The sequence below is a fragment of the Sander vitreus genome, chromosome 1 (genome assembly GCF_031162955.1).
Source record: "Sander vitreus isolate 19-12246 chromosome 1, sanVit1, whole genome shotgun sequence".
Classification (NCBI taxonomy): Eukaryota; Metazoa; Chordata; class Actinopteri; order Perciformes; family Percidae; genus Sander; species Sander vitreus.
Genome location: NC_135855.1, coordinates 3,769,219 through 3,794,015, shown reverse-complemented (window position 1 = coordinate 3,794,015; position 24,797 = coordinate 3,769,219). Strand labels below are relative to the sequence as shown.

Below are 24,797 nucleotides of genomic sequence, written 5' to 3'. Positions count from 1 at the left end.
CAAAGCAAACACCTAATTAACCACTTGTAGGATTAAATAGCAACAAAAAGCCTTAATTTAGGAGAATTTTTCTAATATATCCATTCTTGTGAAAAGATGTTTACCACATACAGAGTATAACAGCAGAATAAAACAAACACACACAGAATGCTGCAATCACTAATCCAAGGATGGAGGAAAGTAGCTTACAACAAAGAGATGTAACATCTTTAACTAAGCATGTTGTTGGAAAGCAAGTCACACACAAAAAGCCGAAACAAAGAGCTCCTCACATTGTGAGTTTGCAGCCAGCCAAGAGTAACGCATACTAATTCCTCCCTTTGATTAAAAGCAAACAGAACTATTACAGTGGAAAACATAATCCGAGAAAGCAATATGGGTATATTTCTGTCAAAGAACATTGCGTGGTTTCAAATGTTCTACTGAGGGTTTTTTTTTTTTTTCATAAGATTACACACATTTTCATGCTGTCTGCTCCCATGAATAAATGCCCTATTTATAGTGGATAAATGATGTGAACCCACTCCTCATGTGGCTGTGCTGAAGGAGCAGTATGACATTTAAGAGGAAATGGGAGGATAGGAAGGAAAGACAGATGGAGGACAGGGATCAGAGGAGAGGTTGTACTGTAACAGCAGCTTTTGTATGGATAATTATCATCATTTTAGACAGTGATGTTCGAACAATAACTGTGGTTGCAGCTTGGGTGAGAGGAAAGGACCGGGAAGGTCTTGCCATGATCCCAGAGAGTAAGTCAGGGGTGGAAAGGATGAAACAAAAGAAAAAGACAAAAGAGAGGGGAAGCTAGCAAATACACAAATATGAGAGAACAAGTTAAGTGTGAGCACAGCAACCAGGGGAAAATAAGAGTGGGAGAAATGAAGCCTACAAGACAAATAACAAAATATTACAGTAAATGTATTCAGTCCAGGCAGTGTGCTTTCAACGTCAATCTAAATCATGTGTACTGCTAATGCACCATATAGGAAACACTATTTTCTTCGACTATAAATCTAGACAATGCATTATACTAAAGCCTGACATCACTTTAAACTGGGTGCATATTTATGGTCCATTGGAGTAGATTATTATGGGAGTAGATTATTAGGTAAAATATAAGATAATAAAACACATATTAAAACTTTGAAGGAATAGTTCACCATTTTGGTAAATACACCAATTGGCTTTGTTTCCAAAAGAAACATGAGAACATCAGTGTAAGTACAGAGCTGGATCGGGATCAGGATCAGGTTGTGTTGCATTCTGGTTGTGTTATGGTTTAGTCAGTCAACAGCCAACAGACATAGGATAGTAGATTTAGAGAAGAGAAAGTAGAAAAGGCAAGGCAAAAATAGACCAGACGTGTAAAGATAGCAGAGCTGAGAAAAGACACGCTCTGGACATGGAGCGGGTGGACATATCTACACACACAGTCAGATCAGGTGGACATTGGCCAGAAAAAGAATTACCTTCCAACTAATTAAAGCTGACCAATTGTTTGTTAAAGGACTACTCATTGCTGTGAGTTGTTGCTAGTCTTGACATCACAATGCTAACGCTAGCTAGAGCCACGTATGATCAGGACCGAGAAATCAGCCCTGACCCTAATAAAGTTGCATAGTTTCTGTCCAAGCCTGAATCACGGCAGCAGATTTAGGCTTGAGCCCCATTAAAAAAAAACATATTTCCACTAAGTGTTATCCCCCGCTCTAACGGAGGGCTTTTTGATCCATGCGTGACGATTTAATGACTTTGACAGGAACATTTGGGGAACATATCTGCAGCTTGCTCAGGTGTTTCTGTGTTCAATAGCTTTTTTTTCCCGTTTACAACCTGGCTGCTCAATAGGTGACATGACAGCAATAGAAACACTACGTATTGTAAGTGCAGTTTATGATTGAAGAAAACGACTGCTGTTACTTTAGCAGGATACAGGAACAGGCATATAATGAAAAATGTGCAAAAAACAGAGTTGATTTCTTTTGCGCACACAACCAAAACTATACAATTAAACCCACATCCTACTATAAAGAGTTTTGAAAATGAGGAGACAAGCTTTCAGACAATCTTCTATCACAGTCTACCCCCACACAGACACACACACACACACACACACACACAGCAGTCTTACCTCTAGCCGTAGGTATTCACTTTGCTCCTTCGAGATCAGGTTTAGGATGATGCTGCTGTGTTTGCGGGTTCGAACCAGGGCTTGAACCCATGTCCTCCGGGCCGGCAGCGGGGACGCCAGCTGGAAGTGCACATGACTGTGTCCTTCAAAGGAATACTCTGGGACCTCTGGTGTTGGTACACACACACACACACACACACACACACACACACACACACACACACACACACACACACACAACACACACACGTCAGTCTGATAGTGCTACTATTGAGAGTAAACACAATTAAAGTTTGAAATGCAACATGTACCATTTTATCCAATTAGAAGATGCTGCATTCCAGAGGGAACCTCACTTTACATTGAAAGAATCGGTTTCACAAGTCCCTAAATACCCCCCCACCCCGATGCAGACAGCTGGTAGCAGGACAGAATATGCAAAATACACGTGATAGAATATGTATGCTTTAGCTGGGGTTATGCATGGTTCTTCTTTCTTAGGCCCATGTTCCCAGAAGTGGATTTTGTGCATGCCAGGCAGACGAAACCAAGCACACCTAAAATGTTTTCAAAGCCATTCTTCCATCTCATAGCATGTGCAAGTTCAATTTTCATCCGTCTATCGCTTCCATACCTCTCCCTCTTTGTCTCTCTTCCATGCAACTTTGACGAAGTTGAGTGGCTCATGAAATCCTGCTTGAAGGCACTGTCAAATCGCAAATTTTTGGTTACTCCTAGGAATACAATATGCAACACATCAGCCATGTCTTCTCAAAACTCCATCTTGTGTTTTACTGCTGTGTTTATCAAGACCTCAGAGCTGTTTGTGTGGGTTTTTTTGTGGATATAAAATCATATTAACACCATAAATTTGGAACTAATGCTCTTACCTTTCTTTGATAGATAGGTTGTTCAGTACAGAAGACACTGGTGATGTATTTTTCTGTAGTGAAATGAGGAAATGTATTAAATACTAAGTTGAATGTTTGAGGCAACTGAGACATACGAAAAAACAAGAGTATTTTCTTTCTGAGCGGTTTTCTTTATTTGCTGTAGATGTTCTTTCTTCCTGATATTACCATGAATATTGTGGAATAGAATGCAGAGAGGGCAACATATCTAATGAATATTTCATCCAGTTAGGAGCCAGCAGTGGGTTTTAGATCAGGGGTCTTCAACGTCTTTTAAGCCAAGGACCCCTTAGCTGAAAGAGAGACAGAGCAGGGTCCTCCCACTACATATGTTATGAAATTGAGTTGCATATTAAACTGGGTCTACAATAACATTTAGGGTGACCTAAAGTATTTATACATACCTTTTATTGTGGTGCATACAATATATTAAAATAATTATTGACATTAATATATTTATACATGTTTTAATGTTAAATGTAGCACAGTGAATCCTCGTGGTTTGTGATGGTTGGGGTCCGGCTGGCTGTGAGTTTCTGTGTTGTTTTCTATTTGCTATTTTCTGTTATGCTCTCTTGACAGTTTCTGTGTCGGAACTGCCTCTCTGTGTCTCTCTGTTTTTCCCCCCTCCCCTCCTGCCTGCGCCAGCCAGCTGATTGTGCACACCTGTTCGCCATCTCACCATCACTCCTCCCACCGTGCACACCTGCCAGCCATCTACTTCAATCAAGCACAGTATTTAAACCCCGGATCTACTCACCATCTTTGCTTGATCGTTGTTTCAGCCTTCACGGTGACACAAGCGCCAAGCTCCTCAAGATCACCATTGCATTCCTGCATTATCCGTTTCTTTGTGTTCTCTCCCTGCAGTCATTACTTCCATCCCTCTGTCTCCAGTCAGCTGACCTCATCCTCCAGTCCCCTCATCGCGGCTCCCTGCTCCACTCTACCTCCGCTCCTCGCCTCTCCCCGCTCCTCGGCCCCTGGCTTCCAGCGCCTTCCTCGAGCTCCTCGCCTGTTGTCTCCCCGTTCTCCCTGAGCTCCCCAGCTGCTCCCAGCCCCAACCTGTGCCCGTATCCTGCTCCTTGGCATCCACCTCCTCACAGCCCCTTTCCCTACCCTTTTTCCCTTCATTCCAAATAAACCTTTTGTTTGAACTGAGTTGTGTGTTTGGGTCTGTTCTTTCACTCCTCGTAACGTGATTAACTGTATCTGTGGATGGCTACCTTACCTACAGGCCTATAAGCCTGCCATCAATGTTGTGAACATTTAAAAACAAATCACGTATAGGCCTATTTAACTTTGTTAACAATATGTTTGACTCATGTTTATGTATAATTTCAGACATATTACCTCTTTTGTTTTTTGTTTTTAAGAATTTTTTGGGCATTTTTAAGGGCTTTATTTTCACAGGACAGATGAAAAGGGAGAGAGAGGGGGAATGGCATGCAGCAAAGGGCCACAGGTCGGAGTCTTTAATTAATATGATTAAAAAATAACTTGCTCTGCATTACCTCTAAAGACCCCCTAAGGGTCCCGGACCCCCTGTATCTCTGCTTTAGATTGTAACAAAAATGGACTGTAGGACAGTATTGGATGAGTATGGCTGCAGTATAACTTGTAATATGAAAGCATATTTCTGCTGTTTATGAAAGAAAGACAAAATGTGATAACTTTCCAAAAAAGAAGAATTCTTCCTCTTTATATTATAAACCACTGTGCACTGTTGTGGTGTCTGATGCACTTCCAAACTCATGGATGGAATCTAACTGGACTCCCTGGATCATATTTCATCATCATGTTTTTCAGTCATTTATTTCCGTCTGAATGCCAGCTAAGTCAGGTGGAACGTAACTGTGTGTACCATGGAGGATTTCAATATTACTACAGCACAGGCCAGGAATAGTTTTTTTATGGAACACATCAATATTTAATGTGAATGCAAGAAATGCAATTTGATATCAGGTGTAAAAACACTTCAGCTCAGGCAACAAACATGAAGGGGCTCTTCTTTTATGACAAACAACAGAGATATGACATGAGGGCGAGAGAGAGAGAGAGAGAGAGAGAGAGAGAGAGAGAGAGAGAGAGAGAGCGTGATAGAGTGATAGAGAGAGAGAGAGATGCAACAAAAGTCTCCTGCTGGACTCCAATCGGGGACGTTACAGTATGGGGACAGTCCATAAAGAGGGTCTTTTTTTTTCTCCTATTCCTTTACTCTGCCTTGCCAGGTTGCAGCCAGGCTGTGTTTTCATGGACTCCTAAAAGTAATCCAGATGAATCACAGTCTGCATGTGAGTCATGTTAGAGAATACAGATGACGTTTTCTTCTTCTTTCAAAGATTGCCTGATTGGTTGCCAAAATCATCCACGTGCCCCCAGTAGGTCATTGACTCCAGAGCTTGTTGCTTTTTTCAATCATATGAATCAACTCATGAATATGGAGAGTGAATCATCCGCATTCCTTCATTCATGCTTTCGTGTTGAGAGAGTCCTGTCAGGGAGAGTCTCTGTGCGGTACGAGACGAGAACCAAACAAGGCTGTAAAGCCTGGCAGCGGGTGCTGCAGTCAGCAGAAAGCATCTCTAGAGGTGCTCTCCTCAATCTGGAGGATGGGTACAAGGGGCGGTGCAGGTGGGTTATTAAATAACCCATTTCAATCCAACAACAGTCTCTTCCAACTGCTGCAAAGGCCTCCACAGCCATAAGGCCAACACAGAGACGCTCAAAAGGAGCTGCTTTCTTCAGGCCATATGTATCCTTAATATGGATGCAGCCGAGGGCCTGCATGCTGCGATCTAATGATAGAGTACACCCTATGTGCACATGGGATGCCGTGAAGCAAATGGTTTCAGTATACCATTGATGTTAGAAACAGGAACAGCAGTGGGAGATAAAGTAGGTTGGTAAGATCCAATAATGTCCATAGTCCACTCAATCCTCTCTTACAATTCTAGATTACACGTTTACAACACGGGAGGTTTCCACCCTTAATGTTTATGAGGGCATTCATGATAAAGTCATGTCAACTAGATTTAATACAGCGATAACGACTGACACGTTACACTGCAAAATAAAAAAGTGGGTTTACTTGCCCTGCATCCTTGAGGCTATGACAGAAAACAGCCTGTGAGCAGTTAATGTCTCTCATTTTACCCTCCTTTAATCGTCACATGAAACTGAATCTTGTTTAGCTGTGCTACATAACTGATGCTAGAAATGTGCATCTGTGAAACTGTGACTAATCTAAATGGAATAATGATATGGCCTGTAAATCCATACATTTTAATAGTAATGACATCATTATGACTTTTATAGCCAGGTAACTTAACTACCTTACTTACGTAACGTAACATGAAACCTCCAGACCTAAATGCCACTGCCCATTTCAGTGCTACAACAAACTCATTTTCCAAGCATGAAACATCTGTGCTCAGCTACTATCAATAGGGCTCAACAGTGACTTTTTGAACGACTCTGGTTCCAGAAGTGATTTTCCCCGTTTAGTATCTCCATTGACGTTTCATTAAATGCTCATATAGAGTCTGGGATCAAGCCAACCAGCTACAAGATGAATCGTGACCATAAAACATTTGATTTGGCGCACAAGAACATTTTGAAAACGGCAAAAAAGGCAAAGGTACAAGACTGTGTACATAAACTATCATAGACTTCAATGGTAGCAGCTCGTTCTAGCCGTTTGCGGGTGGGGTAAACATTTCCTTGGTCACAGACGTCACTGTTACGCTTAGAGTGTGGGTAGTGTAGTATTTATCCACAAGATTGCGAATAAAACCTTAAAACAAGGTTGATTTCATATGGACTTGTAGCTTCTACAGGAACAGAAACTTTTGTTTCACAACCTCGGAGCTCGTGGTTAGTCTACCTTGGATGGTTTAGACATAATGGCTAATAATCAAAATCCTTATGGAGAAAATGAATGAGATTTTCACTCCCTGAACAACACTGTTGAGCTCTATTATGCTTTCATTTCACATGCCATAACTCAAAACAGGCTCTGTTGCAAGTATTCAGCCAAGGAGCAAAGGATCTTTCCGAGACACATGGATGATTTGGTTTTGTTGCAGATGGTTAATCTAGAAGAATGAATCTACCCAAAATTTTTTTTAGTTTGGCTTACCCTCTTCGCACTGGTGTCCTGTGTATCCCGGCACACACTGGCAGCTGAAGGAGCCCCATTCGCCGTGACAGCGACCCCTGTGGCCACAGGACGGATAGCCCATGTTGACACAGCTGCTATCCGTGGTCAGGCAGCCTGGAGAGCTGGACTGCGAGTCGGCCGGGGAGCCCAGATCGTACAGCTGAATGGAGGAGATAGAGGGGACGGAGAGGTAGCAAATGTAGAGAGGATGGGAGGAGAGGAAATGAATGATGAAAGGTGGAGGAAGGAAAGATGGGGATATGGGAAGGGAACAGAGAAAAGGTGAGCAGAGAGGAGAAAGAAGAGGGAGAGATGTAAGAGAACAGCATTAAAATGGGGGAAAAAGGAAAGTTGATATGTGAAGTAAGGAGAGTTGCCATTAAACAGTTTGTAGGAAGCAAACGGGAGACAAAAAAAGCAAAGTGACAGCAGAGAAAGGGGGAGACACAAGACGGACAGGTAGGGGGTAGGTAGCCAGAGGGGGTGTCAGAGTTTGACAAGAAGTAAAAAAAAGTCAAACATGTTGAAGGACATGAGCTCAGGGTACACGGTGGCCTTCTCTACTTTTCCACTCTCATCACACTCTCTCTCTGTTTCCCCTCTGTGACTTTCACAGTGATGAAACCAAACACTGGACAATTGTACTAACGTCGAAACAGCATGGCCGACAGCATAGAAAGATGAAATGACGGGGGAACCTTGAACACCTAACTTTGTGTCCTTCGCAGAACCATGCCATAAAAGACATTGTGTTCAATCCCTTCTCTGTCCAACCAAACTTTATGAGTTCTGTTGCAAAGGATCGTTAAAAAAACTGACAATGAGTCATGCTGCCAGGGATTCACTGATTGGCTCTGACCTCCAGCAAAGAGGCATCTTACTGGTTGCTGACCTTTGAAAGCTACAGCTCCTCTGTTTGCTTTGGACCGATCATGTTGATTGCCCAGAAATGAAACACAGACATTAGCAATCAATCACTGAAAGACCTGTCGGGGTGTCTGCAATTGATTTGACTGTGTATCTGTGTCAGTGTGGTGCATATGTGTGTCTCTGAGCAAAACACTTGGACCGATATACGAGTGGAATGCTAAATTCTGCTTAAATTACACATTTTAGCTTTGGCTGAGAAGAGTGTCACACCTCCACACAGAGACACTGTAGGCTTCCCTATTTGTGAAGATTCATTTCAGGTGTTGGGCATAAAAATGTACCAGCCCACAGGAAGTGGAAACACAAATTCAACACCAAAATAGAAAGTATACAGCTGTGAGTGTGTGATGCAGTGATTCATTAAGGTGACATAGGCGGAAATCGCAGGGGGGTCAGGACCTACCCCATCTGAGGGTTGTACCCTCAGATGGGGATGTATATATATATATATACAGTGGGGCAAAAAAGTATTTAGTCAGCCACCAATTGTGCAAGTTCTCCCACTTAAAAAGATGAGAGAGGCCTGTAATTTTCATCATAGGTGCACTTCAACTATGAGAGACAAAATCAGAAAAAAAAAAATCGAGAAAATCACATTGTAGGATTTTTAATGAATTTATTTGCAAGTTCCTCTGGAAAATAAGTATTTGGTCACCTACAAACAAGCAAGATTTCTGGCTCTCACAGACCTGTAACTTCTTCTTTAAGAGGCTCTTCTGTCCTCCACTCGTTACCTGTATTAATGGCACCTGTTTGAACTTGTTATCAGTATAAAATACACCTGTCCACAACCTCAAACAGTCACACTCCAAACTCCACTATGGCCAAGACCAAAGAGCTGTCAAAGGACACCAGAAACAAAATTGTAGACGTGCACCAGGCTGGGAAGACTGAATCTGCAATAGATAAGCAGCTTGGTGTGAAGAAATCAACTGTGGGAGAAATTATAAGAAAATGGAAGACATGCAAGACCACTAATAATCTTCTTCCTGCATTGAGATGAGGAGAGAGCCTTTACTAAACTGTTGCCACAGAGTTGAAGAAACAATTGTCTAAAATATAATATGCTGTAGCATTAAGATTTCCCTTAATTGGAAATAAAGTTATAATCCTTTAGATTTCAGTTCTGGTTGGTGTGGTGACACCCGTGGTTACTGGTGATCACACTAAGTAATCACAAAGGTGTTTTTTTGAAACTGCTTCCCTTTATATGTCCGCTAAATAAATGTAATGTAACGCAATGTAACATGTAGGCCAGGTTTTCCTAATACATACAGCAACATTATTCCGTATATAACATTATTCCGGCTGAAGGGCTACACATTTATAACATTGGCCCAGAATGTTCTACAATGTCTGTTACAAGTCAAAGTCTTCCAACTTTGATTACAAGCTGCTAGCACTCAAAATGCCATTAGCCCCTGTGACTGCAAACTTCCATACTTAGACAGTTTTGTCAAAACAAGCAGTAATGTTCGTCTGAGAGCTGAAGGGAGAAAGACAAGCGGAATAATGCCAGGACGAGGATGGAGAGAGTTAAAAAAAAAAAAAAAAAACGATGGCAAACGACAGCCTGAGGGAAGAGACACAACTTCAGAATAGAAACACAATTATAAAAAAATATTCCTGGACACAACTTCACGTTCGCCCGTCTTTAGCCCAGTCTAGTTTACTTTCTTCTTCATCCACACATACCACATACTGTTTCCACACAGCCATGCATCGCACTTCAACAGGTTTATTAATGAGGTAACATAGCCTTGACTGGCTCCAAAACACAAATATGCTAATTTATAAAATACAGATACAGATGCCCACAGGAAACACACATATATATATACAGTGGACACAGTCAGATAATCGCAGGATATATACAAAGAGACACCGAAGTAAAATCACAGATAAATATGGATACGTACATAGAAACAGGTACATACAGAGTATGCAGTTACAGCAAGCGTGTCTATCAATGTCAAGTACTTTCACCACATCACAGGCACACCCACCTCAAGGGAAACAGCTGAGAATGTGACACAAAAGCACTTTCGGAAGAACAACACTAAAAATAAGAGACCAACAATAAAAAAAAAAATCATACAATGCCGGGACATGTCCATCAACTATTAATCATCAGTACGCCTACTGTTGCTTGCTCTTTGGAGATTTATTATCCTCTCGCCCACTCGCATCATGCAGATTCCTCTCATTAGCACATAGCGTTTGTGCAGCCTCCAGCTATGGTGCACCGCACCAACTACAAGCCTTTAGCATTGTAGCAGGATAAACATATAGCCCCACTCTTGAGATTCACATCTAACATCCTAATAGAGCTTTAAAAGGTCTATTGAATAGATACAGTAGACACTTCTGGGTTGGAAACTGCCGGCCGGTAACGGCCCTTCTCTGTGGAGTTTGCCTGTTCTCCCTGTGCCTGCATGTGTGGGTTTTCTCTGGCTGCTTCGGTTTCTTCCCACAGTATGAGCCAGTAAAGTCAAAAAGGTTAGGTTAATTGCTATATTGCCCGTAAGTGTGAATGTGAGCGTGAATGATTGTCTGTGATTGTTTAGCGACTGGAACAGGAAAATAAGTGGTTTGAACTAAGCGACAGGCCAAGTGACTGACTAGGCTTTTGTCATTTAAGGATAACCATCAGAACAATTGAGTTTTTAGTTTTTAGCTCTCACATACACATACACACAAACTTGTCTCACTGTTGGACTAAAGATGGGTCCCTACAACATGATTGGGTGACGACAAAACAAAACAATGTAACATTAACATTGAAACATACTGTATATGTACATTAAGTAATTACAATAATGCAACAAGAGGGACAGATACATAAATGGAACAGGTTTTGGTCAGAATTGCTATCAGGAGAGAAAAAGTAAGTTTGGTGCTGATGTCTGGCTCCAGATGAAGATGGACTTGGCTGTATGCATTATTTTTTTTTTGTGGCTTTGCTAGTTCACGCCAATATATGGTTTAGACAAAATATGTGACTCAGCTTTAAAGTCCTCCTCAGCTGCAGTAAAAAAACATATCAGGGTTTATCGTGCTTTTGACTCTCCACTTGTGTCTCTTTATTTCAAAATAAGAGCATACATTAATCCAATATCCTCCACTTGAACATTTGAAAAAAACTCGCTTCACTTAGAGTCCAGCAAGACCCGCTCCTACAGTACCAGTAGTTACTCTTTTTCTCTTATCCAATTTGAAGTAAGCACTGCCGCAGTGTTCAAAGCAGCTGCAAGCACTGCTGTAGCAAAAATAACCTGTCAAAGCTTCTGTTGTCTCTTTTGAAAGTGTCATAAAAGAGGAAAATTATTCCTCCCCTCCTACTCACCTTCTTTGCATAGACAATGCAAAAATGCCATGATCATCAGATCGCAAGCATAGCTGAATGCAGAGCACGCTTCACACCAGTTGTAACTTAAGTCTAAATCACTAACATACATACCACACAGTGAGAGAGACAGTCTCACAGAGTGAGGCATTATCACTGGCATCAAGTAACAAATGTATTATTGCTTCTAAAAGAGCAATTATTTACACATACTACTTTGAACATTAAGCTTAAAGGGTAACTTCGGTATTTTTCAACCTGGAACCTATTTTCCTATGTTTTCGTGTCTAAGTGACTGATGAGAACAACCATTTTTTAAATTGGTCCAGTATTTAGCAAGACTGCTGCATTCAGCAGGCCAATGGGCAATTGCGCACCTTCAATTTTATGCCACTAAAAGTGCTTGTTTTACCACCGACAGGCTCAGATTATTATTAGAAGTGTCTGACAACATTATATCCCTACAGAGATAGACCTTTTTGTTCAAGAGTAAGCTCCTATTTGTTTAACATGAAACAGCCCCGAAATTGCTATCGCGAAACCCACCAGACATATACCAGAAATAGAATTTTAAAAAGAATAGAGGAACAGTCATTTTATCATCGTAAAACACACTTCATTCAAAGGAGACAGAAACAAAATAAAACTATTAAAAGCTGTCGTGGTTCGTCTTTCCACTGTTCCAACAACAACCACTCTGGTTTGGTTGAAATAAAGCCTTAATTCAGCCATTTACATGTGGAAATATGCTGGCTCTATACACGCTAAAATTACTGATTATTTACATGGAGTCTGGTGAGTTTGGCAATGGCGATTTCAGGGCTGTTTCTGGTAAAACAAAAAGGATCTTATTCTTTAAAAAAGGTAGGGATCCTTTCCATTATGTTGTCAAACACTTCGAATAACAGTCTGAGCCGGTCAGTGGTAAAAACAGCACTTTTAGTGGACGGAAATTGACGATGTGCATTTGCCCTTACATTGCAGCCCGGTTTGTGTCTGCTGTTCACAGCGTTCTTGCTCAATACTGGACCAATTTCAAAGATTTTTGTTCACTTAGACACCAATGCATGGGGAAAAAGGGTGCAAGTTGAAAACTACAAAAAGTACCCTATTACATGTTCCAGCCATCAAAGTTATCATCCTCCCATGTGATTTTTATCACATCTTACCCCATCAGCATCAGTTGGAAGGATGTTTACGTCTAAATACCAGTTAAATCAGGCACGCCTCGATAGGCAGGGGCAACATTTCCTCACTTAGTCACATGTTTATTTAATGCAAAGCTAAAAATTATAGACCCAAAATCGTAGGTTTTAGAAGGCAGCGGGTTCACAAAGGGCTATCATACCTGAGGCCTGTGTTCATAAAGAAATGATTAGGCTTTTCTTGGGGTTGGGTTCGGATTGACATGGTTGAGCATGCAGTCCTTGACTTTTTAACTCCAACAGAGCAGTGAAATGTTGTGAAAGTCTTGACTTGAAGTCAGATTTGGGCAGGAGTGGAAAGGTTTATATTCCATTTCACCATTGGAGGGCACGTGTGTAATATTTGAAAGCACTTTGAGCTTACAGTTAAAAAAAAACAGCTCTTACATGGCTACTGTGAATGTTGAAACCTGTTATTTAATCCATTTATCAGCTAGAGTGCAGGCGTGAGTTTGGGTCGGCTTGCGTGCTGGTGTGCTATAACGGCTGTGTGCTTATTGTTATGTGTGTACTAAGTGTGTTACCTTGCTGTCCACGATGAGGTTGCGGATGCAGCCGGTGAAGTGTTTGTGCTGAAGATTGGGGTAGATGTAGGGGATGTCCTCGTTCACACCGCCGAGCTGGAGCACCTGGCTCATGTTCAGGTGTCTAAAACACGCACACACACACACACACACACACACACACACACACACACACACACATATATAAACAGGCACTACTGCCAATCAGGGCTCATAGCACACATAATACATGCATCGCCATATCCCTGTCTTTTGGTTCCTCCGACACATTGGAAATTAATAGAGGGTACCCTGTATGAGGGATCTCCAAGTTACATTTAAGACTTTTTAAGACCTTTTTAAAACTACCTAAGATACAATTTTAATTAACTTTACGGCCATATAATGGAAAATCAGTGTGGATTTTAAGCCCGAGAAAAGAAGTATGTTCCAAGTAATGTTACCTGAATTAAATAAAAAAAATTTGTGAAGTGAACATAAAATGAATTAAATATTTGTCGCATTTAGAGCTCTCATGCTATGAAACTAAAAATACAAAATTTAACAGAATTTAAACGTTAGCCACACAATATTTATTTATGACGTTAAGGCATTTATTTAATCCTAGGAAAGGACAAGAAAAAATATAAGACCAAACTAAAAGAAATGTAATAATTTGTAAAAGAAATTCAATACTTTTAAGGACTTATTTTAAGAATAATAAATGTAACACTTTTTTTTTATTCTTTTAAGACCCTGCGGGAACCCTGTATTAGGATTTCCCCACACTATTAAAGACACTTTTTGCAGCCATTACTTTAGTTTTCACCACCCAATTTTAATCAAGCCTTTTAACATTTGACACGGAATCAAACAAAAGCTGTTGGTTGCAGCACAACAAGCAGTAAACACAATATTGGCATGTTATACCGTTTTGTGGGGCAAATGTGCTACAAGCGACCCCTTACATATCACAATAAGTGATCTGAACCATTGTTAGTATTGGTTAGTGCAGCTTTAAAGAGAACGCCACAATAACATCAAAAGGTAAAAAGAACTCATATTGCAGTTATCAAGTGTCATCAAACCTCAATGAAGAACATTAACAGGTGACAAACAATAATTGTGAACCCATGGCCAGAAAGTGTGGCAGAAGCGTAAAAGGCTAGTTATTTTCTATTAGCAAAACTAAATCATGTTCTTATTATTGTTATTAGTTAGAGCTGTGTATTGGCAAGAATCTGGCGATACGATACATACATACGATTCAATATATTGCAATATATTTCGATACTGTGCTTAAGGCGATATATTGGGATTTTTTTTTAAGTATAATTAGTATATAATTTTAGTAAAACTAATATTTAAAAAAAGACATGATGTACATGAAAGTCAAAGAAGTTTACTTTAGGTAAACAATTCAGTACACAGAAAATCAAACTGCCAGTTTGTGGTTCCCAGCTTCTTAGTGAGCTAATGTTTATATGCTGACGTAGACCAAAGTTCAGCCATAGCTACGTTGTTAGCTTCTAGCAAAAAGTCAGGCACTGCCAGGCACTGCTAGGCGAGGACACTAGTGGTGCGTCTCAGCATAGCCATCTAGCGGTAGGGGGTTTAAACACAACATAAACGTGAACCACTGTCTTACATGAATATTTTTGAACGTAAACTAAAAAAATAAAAATAAAAAATAAACAAAAAAAAAATCTATATTGAGTTTTTGAAAATCGATATAGTATTACAAAATAAAATATTGCGATACTCAGGTGTATCGAATTTTTCTTACACCCCTATTATTAGTGTACAATAACATTTGCCCTTAGCCCTTTCATGATTGTCACCCTGTTGCATGATCTTTGCTGGTAAACAGTAGGGGTGTCATGATGTATTCAGTGATCAAGTGAAAACATACATACACATCATCTTTAATACGCCTTTATCTTGAAATCCCCATGGCAATAATTAAAAGGTCATCAAGGGCGCTTTAAGTTAACTAATGAAAAACATTTGCAACATGTGCACAACTGAAGTTCTATTTTTTTTATTAAAACAAATAGATTTCATTTAAATGCAAGAAAACATGTCAGTAATAAAACTGTCAAATCATATTTTAGTTGTTTTAAGTGAGTTGATATAAATGTAACCGATTGTGTATTTGAAATTGTCTCATATCAATCGTATTATATCAAATCAAAATTGTATGGCAGACGTTAAAATATAAATATAAGCAATCACATTGTACAACTATATCATTGTCAAAATAATGACTATAATATTTAAAATAAATAAAAACATTACAATCAATGAAATAACATTGATACACTGTCCCCTATGCATCCCCACACATATAAAGTCAGAAATAGAGGTGGGTATGTGTGTGTGTTCCGGTGTGTGTACCTGTCAGTGTTGGGTGTAACACCCAACACTTCACAGGAAGAGTGGTCCTCGGTGGTCAACCAGCTGCCTAGTCCTTCCGTTTCCATCACCGCCGCCCCTGAACAGCGATCCAGGGTGAATCGCACTTCCTGAAGAGCACACAAAAACACGGACACGCTTTATAGAGGCTGCACAATAAATCGTTTTTTTTATCGTCATTGTGATATCAAGTTGGGCCATGCACACATCACAAAAGGCTGCGACGCATCACAAAAGGCTGCGACACATCACGAAAGGCTGCGACACATCGCAAAAGACACTCAGGGATTGTTTAGTTAGTTGAAAGAGAGTATTTTAACGGTGCCTTTTGTGTTCAGTTCAATGTTCAATGTGTTGGAGATAATTTCCTGTCAGGTTTTTCATTCAACATGCAATTTTGTTGTATTTTAGCAATATACTGACAGCAGCACAAAGGTACAACTGAGTGTATTTTTAAATATTAATTATTTATTGCAGGTAATTCGTTATGGCCATATTCAACGTTATCGCATATTTTCCTCATATCACGCAGCCCTAAGGCTGTAGAACTAATGTTTCTAGAGAAACCTCATGCTGTGTTATTATAATGAGTGTACCGTGGCTGTCAAGTGCGTTTTTACCATTGTCACTAGTGGGAGCTGCCTCTCTGACTCACATTTCATACATTAGTTCATATAACGCTGCTGCTGCCTGCTTTTTTCTCCTGTTAAGGCACTTAACAAAACAAGACTTCATCTTAAACCAGCATGATCTAATAATCACGCCATTGGTGTATTTACAAGTAAAAAGTAAGGGGGCAGTTAAGCAGAAGCCATGACAACCTATTTCTAACCAGCTAAAGCAATTTATTTAGATCTACCTCAGCACCAAATCCCCTCACAATCCTCCCCTCTCCCACATCAACTCCTGTCTGTCAGCTTTTAATGGATGCAACACAACTTCCTCAAACTCAACAGCGATAAAACAGAAATCCTCCTCATAGGCTCCAAATCCACACTCAGCAAAACCAATAACCCCACTCTTACCATCGACGGCACCATTGTCTCCCCATCTCCCCAGGCCCGTAACCTTGGTGTGATCTTTGACTCCACCCTCTCCCTTGAGCCCCACATGCGTCATGTCATTAAAACCTCCTTCTTTCACCTCAGTAACATCGCCAAAATCAGACCCTCTCTCACACCCCCCGCTGCTGAAAGACTCATTCACGCCTTCATCTCCTCCCGACTGGACTACTGCAACTCACTTCTACTCGGCATCAGCTCCACAAACATCAACCGACTCCAACTGGTCCAGAACTCAGCCGCCCGACTCATCACTCGCTCCAAATCCTGGCACCACATCACTCCAGTCCTAAAACAACTCCACTGGCTTCCTATCTCCCACCGGATCATCTACAAAATCCTGCTCCTCACCTACAAAGCCCTCCACCATCTGGCCCCCTCATACCTCGCTGACCTCCTCTCCCCGTACCAACCCTCACGGTCCCTCAGATCCACCTCAGCTGGTCTCCTGTGCATCCAAAAGTCCAACCTCCGCAGTTTTGGGGACAGAGCATTCTCCAGGGCAGCTCCCAAGCTCTGGAACTCCCTCCCCCAAGAGATCCGCACCTCTCAGTCCCTCAACATCTTCCAGTCTCACCTCAAGACCCTCCCCTTTTCATCTGTGCCTGAATCTTGTTTTGTTTTGTTTGTTTGTCTCTATTATCTATACCCTGTAAAGCGACTTTGAGTTTGTGAAAAGCGCTATATAAATTAAATTTATTATTATTATTATTATTTATTCCATCCACTGGTTAACTCTCATTAAAGATTCTTCCATAAATAGTAACATCTGTGCTAGAAAAACAGGTAACATTAAAGCATTAATGGATCAATCACACATCTAATTTGTTTTTACAGCTCACAGATGCCCACACACAAGGCGGTATTATAACAGCATATGGTCCTTTAAAGGACTGCAAATGACTTTTGGGCTGGGAATTTGGTCCATTTGAAAGCTTACCTGACCCTTCCTAAAAACAATTATTGGCACCAAAATCACCCTAACCCTAACCATAATTTGTCATGACAAAAACCGGATGACACTTACTAAAAGAAGCGTTATGTCATAAACGTTTATGACTTGTTGTAATGTCACTCTTAGATACCTTCAAGTAAAGTGTAACCGAGAGCAGTACTGTGACAGAGCTAAAGAATCAATGGTTTTACATGAAGTTGGATGCTAAAAACGTCCTCCTAAAGCAAAATGCTCAATGAATTAGATGGGAGGCAGTAAAGGGAGATGGACAAGAGAATATTCTTCAGTAGGCGATGTTACACTGCGGGGGACGACTGAGGGAGTTCCCCTGGACAGCGACTCATTTAAAGACCCTGAAACAGCTGTCAGAGTGAGGGGAGTTTCCTGAGGACGACTAAACTGTATAATTTGTCACACCAAAATATGCCAATAAAACCATACAATTAACTACAGAAGAGGACTAGGGCCACATGTTAAAATGTATTTGAGTTTAAAGTCATAATTTTGACTTTAAAGAACAACAACAAAAAACTTAGAATTCTGAAAGAAATGTAAACTCAGAACTCAAATACATTTTTCACATGGGGCCCTGACCCTCCTAAAAAATGAACCTTCCTTGTGGGTGTAGGCGTGATTTTATGTTTTCGCAGTAATATGCCAGAGGCATGTTTGCCACTTCAGGCATTTCATTTTCCTTTAAAACTAGCATCAACAGGAGGTACAGCAAATGTGTCTGGGAAACAGCAGCTGATACGTGCTGTGCCAGCATATTGCTCAATAGCATTAATTAGGTTGATGACGTCACATAAACAATGGTTGTTTGCAGGATTAAACATACATACATACTGTATACACTAACAACATTATTCAGTTCTCTACAGGTCTCAAGACCACAGTTTTTTTTTTAGTTGTATATAAAGTGTATCGTTTTATGTCGTTCATGTACTGTACCGCAACAGTTTCAGACAAAAACAAATGCTTTGGTTAGGTAATACCTGATACGTGGCTAAACCTTAAAATGCTGCTCATGGCTAGATTCTTGGCTGCTGAATCGTACAGTAAATCTACAGACAGCAGCTCTGTCCTTGCTGCTTTTGATCTCACATGCTCACATGGCGGGAGCTTATCCAACCAGGTCGCACAGCCCGGTTGAATAAGCTGCTGCTGGGACAAATGAATAGATTCCCATGTGATTTAGAATAATAACGTTGTGATGCAGAATAATCCTCGTTGTAATAACACAAGTCTCAATGAAATATTGCATTCATGCAATTCAGAATAAAGCTGTTGTATTACCTTAAAGGGGTGATAGAATGCAAAACCGATTTTACCTTGTCATAGTCTAATAACGACAGTTTGGTGGGTAAATAGGACATACATAGAACCTCAAAATCCCATTGACACCTCTATCCTCTGCAAATCTCACAATTTGAAACCGCTGCTGAAAAGGGGCAAATCTCAATGAACGAATAGAGACTAGAGCCAAATAAGGAGGAGCCACAAAGAGTTGACGTCAACTCGGTGGCTCCTCCTTATTTGGCTCTAGTCTCCATCTTTGTCACGCTCCAACATTGACATAGGCTACACCACTGATCTGAGATCAGGTAGTCTTCTGAATAGGTCGCACAGATCTCAGGAATTGTATACATTGTTCATCTGCTAGTTTATCACTAAATTCACTTCTGAAACTTTTTTATTCGAGAAATCAACTATGTAGAGGTCAAATATGGGCCATTTTACGAAAATGTATGGCTAATTGCAAATTTTGTATCAGAATTCAGTGGCCGGTGCTGCCTGGGTTACTGCCTCGCCACACAGATCTCGGCCCGCTGTGAGCTCGTTGGAGCTCCGTCACGGCCAGCAGCCTCGATACCCGCGCAAAGTCACCATTTCTGGGTTACTGGACTACCAAACGCAACTGCCCTGACAGAGCTCCAGGGCCTACAGCTCCCCTCTTCCTGCTAAATGGCCGGTGTGTGTGTGTGATTGAGAGCGTGGTCAGCGAGCTTGTTACGCCCGCAATCTCTTACCACAGGTTCCAGTTAATCTTATAATGGACATGTGTGTTGAGTTATTTAAACAAACGATCGGGGAAATAAACGTCTCTCGTCCGCGAGTGAGCTGGATGGAGCTCAATCAATGAGAGCTAGCTAGCTTGCCTCCTCCTAACAAGGTTTCACAGAAAAATTCACAAAAATGCATTAAAATGAAATTGGACAAAAGTGTTAGCTTTGTTAAGACCTTAGGATAGCTGTGATATACATGTCGTGACAAAATTCAAACTGTAAATATACTATAGTTATGCCGGCAGCTGGCAGCCGGCGAGCCCCGGTAGTCCAGTAACCCAGAAATGGTGACTTTCCCCTGGGTATGGAGCCCAGCAGGCTCCCGCTTTCTCGTCAGACTGTCTGGCGCTCCTGAAGTCAAACACGTCTTACCAAATTTGCAATTAGCCATCAATTTTCGTAAAGCGGCCCATATTTGAGCTTTATATAGTTGATTTCTCGCATAAAAAAGTAACAAAAGTGATTTTAATAACGGAATAGCAGACAAACAATGTATAACGTTGCAGTTTCTGAAATACAAGACCTGCTGTCTCGTCTCCAATGTATGTGTATGTGGTTCCTCAACCAATCAGCGCGCAGCTCATCTAAATATTCATGAGCATACCATATATGGAAGAAGCTGTCGTTCCAAATATAGGCATTCCACAGGGATGCATAAGGGCCCAAAGAATAGCAACTGGGACATTTTCAGCCCAACCAATGTTACATACCCTATTAGGAGATCTTAAGGAACAGTGTGAAATACCCTATATGATCATTCTATCACCCCTTTAAGTCTTGGTGCATTCATGCATCCGTTTGGCTGCCCTCATTCTCAATACATGCAAGGGAAATAAAACAAATAAAAAAAAGATGAACAAAACAGATGCCGTTCCGTCACAATGATTGTGTGGATTGTGTGCATTGAACAGTTTGGTAAAGGACAACATTTTTTTTGGAGCGGGGTTTGGAGAAAATTCGGGGTCTTTGAGTAACCAGCTAAATTAAGCAAATTCAATTGTGTCATGAGTGTGATTGTTCAGTTTTCAGTTTTTGAAGAAGCTTTTGATGGTGCTGAACAGGAAAAAGGCTTTTATTTTTGCAAAGTTCTGACACAATTCTTACTCAGTCCTGGGCTTTTACTGTGGTGGGCCTTATCTATATTATGATGTAGTCTGGATCAATAGAAGTTCATTTCCAGGATAATTGCCTGAAACAATGTCTCTCACCTTCCACTCTCCGTGTGTTGCCGTTCTTAAACTCCGTTTGCTTTGGGAAACAACAACAACAACCTTGGAGCTAGCAAGCTACACGCTGAAAATGGCAAGTTTTACAAAAGATTTGGATCATGCAATAAGGCAGGCCTGCTTGGTTCTTTCGGGGAATGATTGTAACTATTTACAAAGAATATGTTTACGGCATTTACTCTCTAACTGGGACGTATTGGGACCGATTGGTGGGATTGATGTAGACGTAGTACATATGGCGATACACTGGTAAAATCAAATTACGTGCAAATTAAAAGCAAATTACCATGTATCCAGGTGATTCAACAGCTCACATTACTGTATTGTGTGAACAGTTAACTACTGTGGGGGTGTAGCCAGACCTTACATCACCGCGTTGTGGAGATAGAACTGGCAATGTTAAGATTAGTTATGATTAGTTTCCCCAGAACGGGATCCAGCCAGTCCAGCTGCTTTAAAGTGTCCTAAGCTTTAAGTGGGACTGTGAGGCTCAAAGCTTTCAGGCTCGGTCACATCAAAGACTAATGAATAGCATCAGCGTCCATCTTCTTGATATTTAAGATGTGTAAGAACTATAATGCTGTGGTTATGTGTGAGCCCTTGGAGCTGAAGAGCTCCAGGCGGTCCTCAGTCAAATGAAGATTAGCGTAATTTCACTCTAATTTAATTCACTTGAAATGAGCCTAATTAAAGAACGCCAAAGAAGGGCCATTGCAGTAATTCATCTCGCACCGCTATTGTCTCCCTTTGTACTTTGCAGTGCAGACAGTTCTGCAATACTAAATCACCAACTAACATCTTCCCCATTTGGGTCCCTAATAATCCTATCAAATAGTGTTGCACTGGGTGACATTTGAAATCCGTGAACTGACATCATTTTGGAACCTCAGCTTTAAGGTTACAATGGATAGAAATGTGATTATGTTAATTGTTCACAACAATGTCAGAAATCACTAATAACGTAATTACTCAAAGAACATTTAGTTTGACAATATGACATGTTGTTCACAATTATAACTCCAAGGTTGGGGAAACTCAGAATGCCCTGATCCATGTGCAGCACGTTCCCTGGTCACTGGTTATCAGATTTTATTTAAAGTGACTTTATGCGACTTTTGAATGTGTCTGAAACTGTTTAATTTTTTTATCTGATGATGATAAATGACCTGTAACAGCAAACGTGACTAACAGTGAAAAGAACGCTACTTTTATAGTTTTAATGAATGCCTCTGCGCGGGTACGATTTTTCCCGCAAAGTCACAAAATGATTTGCGGCAGGTAGACGGCACTACAGCAACACATTCTGACAGGTCACAGATTTCGGCTGAACACCGGAAAAGCCAGCTTTATCGTATCCAGCCAAGTAAAAGGTAGCAGGAGATTTCTTTATATAGGCCTAATTGTATTTTAATGTTATTTTAGAAGTTATCTGTTGTAGTTATGGCTGATACCGGGGCAGGAAATTAAACGAAGAACTAAAAGCTAAAAGGGAAAGTGAAAGACAACGGGTGAAACTTGAGTTGGAATCGTAACCAAGTAATTAGGGGGGGGTACGGTTCATGAAAAAACATCCAAACTGCTCGGTTTGCTTGTCTCGGTCCGGAGTGTGTGTGTGTGTCGCATGGTTCGTCAGTCCACTGTTAATGTGCACTAATCACTTACTGCCGTAGTGCCCACTTTATACACCTATGTTAAAACACTTACGGGAAATGACGAGGGGGATGAGCGTGACAAACGCAACACATGGCAGCTGATTGGACGAACGCGTCACGTGGTTCTTGCTGCTCCCGAATTTCAAAACAGACTCTAATGGCGTCTCGTTCTGAATATGATCTAGTATTTTACGAAAATAGTTCACCGAAAAGTGTTTCTGAAAACATTTTAAGCGAGAAATAGGCCGTACAGTTGCTGAATCTGTCTGCTTTTTTGATCGACAAAGGTCAGTTTAAAAGATTTTCGTCAGATTTTGAGAGGCGCCGAGCCGACCGCTCCTCAGGTGGAGTGTGGAGTGCTGCTGCTGCTGCAGGTCACGTCACATGCAGAAATGTCAAGTGGGAGAGATAAGGAAGGCTGCCTGGAGTTTGAGGATGTATAAGTCTAAGTCGTATAAGTCTGGTGTGTGGGAAAATTTTGGATTTCATGTTACCTATGATGACAGCGGAAATGAAACAATAGATAGAACTGCCACTGTGTGCATGTATTGTGCAACATGCATTAAATATGCTAATTTGAGCTATATATCATATGCTGAAGTATATTTCTGGAGTGTTAAAGATTAAAAGAAAAAATAACAAGAACCGTAGAGAACCGAAAACAGTGACCCTAAAACCGTGACTGAACCGTGGATTTTGTGAACCGTGGATTGTGTGAACCGTACCACCCCTACAAGTAATGCCTATTCTTTTCTCTTGGATGGAACGTTTGAATCAGAATTACACATTCAGAGGAATTGTGGCATCAAACATTGACCAAAAGTAACATTGCCCTTTTGATTTCCCCCAGCGGACAGTGTCAGACAAAGTAGGAGAGTCACATTTCATTCTTACATTGACTACATTTACATGCGCATAATATTCCGGTTTTAGTTTACCAGCGGTGGCGGACTTGTTCGACTGTGCGAACACAGCCTCCCTCTTTCATTCCTTCAACCAGCTTCTTGAAAATCGGAAAAATCGGAAAACGCTAAATTTGGAAAAAGGCCTTATTCGGAATATCCAAACATCCAAAAACATATGCTGTTTACATGACCTGTATCGAATTCAGAATATTGTTATCGGAATGACAGTGGAATGTTGGTGTGCATGTAAACGTACTCAGTGTCTAGGATACCGAAGACATTGCTACAGCAACATAAACAACTTATCAGGTTTTACAAAAGCATCACTAAAGTCATCCAAAGTTGAGTTGTCTTTTCCAGTCACATCCCAACTAGATTTCAGTTTTCACTATGCACCTTGATACATCTAGACTGTATTGAAGACGCATTCAAGATGTTCGCAACACATCATTTCCAATTATAAATCTAACGGCAAAACCCAGTTACTTTCAAACCTACATGCGGGCTGCATGACTTCATGTCAAACTGAGGCCAGAGGTGTGGGTGGATGTTCAGTAAGTGTTCATCAAGCCAACACAGGTGAAGTTCAGCACCACAGCCACATTGTGTTAGTGGTGTGTCCTCTACTTTAAAGTGACATTTGTGCCTACGCGCAATCTCAAAGAATATAAAGAGGTATTTAAATAAACACAGCTGGAATGCACCTGAACTCTTCTGGATGACAAGCATACTGTGGATAATCACTAGAAAAACTCAACAGGCTCAGCCTTTAATTTCTTTCCTTGGCACGTCTTAGGTAATGAGGTTGTGAAAAGCATCAATTAAGCTGTTCATATGAATGTCGTTTGTTTTGAAAGTGCTTGACATCTAAAAAAAAGTGTCAAGCACAGAATAAAAAAAGTCTAATGCAGGAAAATATTTCTTGATCTTAGTGATGAAATTGAGTGTGTGAAACTGAAAGAAAAAAACATGTTTTTCATCTGCCAGTGTTGCTCCGTGTGAATATACTCAGAGCTTATTTGCTAAATGGCTACGTTGGTGTTAAATGGGTGAAGCGTCAAACCTTGCTGTTGCTGCGGACATCCAGCCGATGCCACCGCCTGTCTGCCACGTTCACGTTGCCTGGCAACTGTAGCACCACTGTGCCAGAGCCGTGGTTGATTTTCAAGGTGGGGGTCCCATCTATTAGCTCTAGATGGAGAGAAAGAAAGAGACAGGGAGGACTGGTGAGGAGGTGAGGTTACTTTGAAATCATCAGATTTAAGAAATATTGAGTTTTTAGAGCCGCTGTCAATAGTTTTGGTTTGAAGCTGTTGACAGCTACAACAC

At 40.9% G+C, this 24,797-nt stretch overlaps 1 protein-coding gene across 1 annotated transcript in view; it reads right to left on the bottom strand.

Moving 5' to 3' along the window:
• The window catches only part of LOC144521905 (neural-cadherin), a 340,271-nt gene that overhangs the window by 45,457 nt on the left and 270,017 nt on the right, over positions 1-24,797 (bottom strand). The window contains exons 28-32 of the mRNA XM_078256568.1: positions 24,532-24,659; positions 15,586-15,713; positions 13,210-13,333; positions 7,184-7,364; positions 2,132-2,298 (exon numbers count right to left, since the gene is read on the bottom strand). Of these exons, the coding sequence (XP_078112694.1) occupies positions 2,132-2,298; positions 7,184-7,364; positions 13,210-13,333; positions 15,586-15,713; positions 24,532-24,659 (728 nt within the window). The remainder of the gene's footprint in view (positions 1-2,131; positions 2,299-7,183; positions 7,365-13,209; positions 13,334-15,585; positions 15,714-24,531; positions 24,660-24,797) is intronic.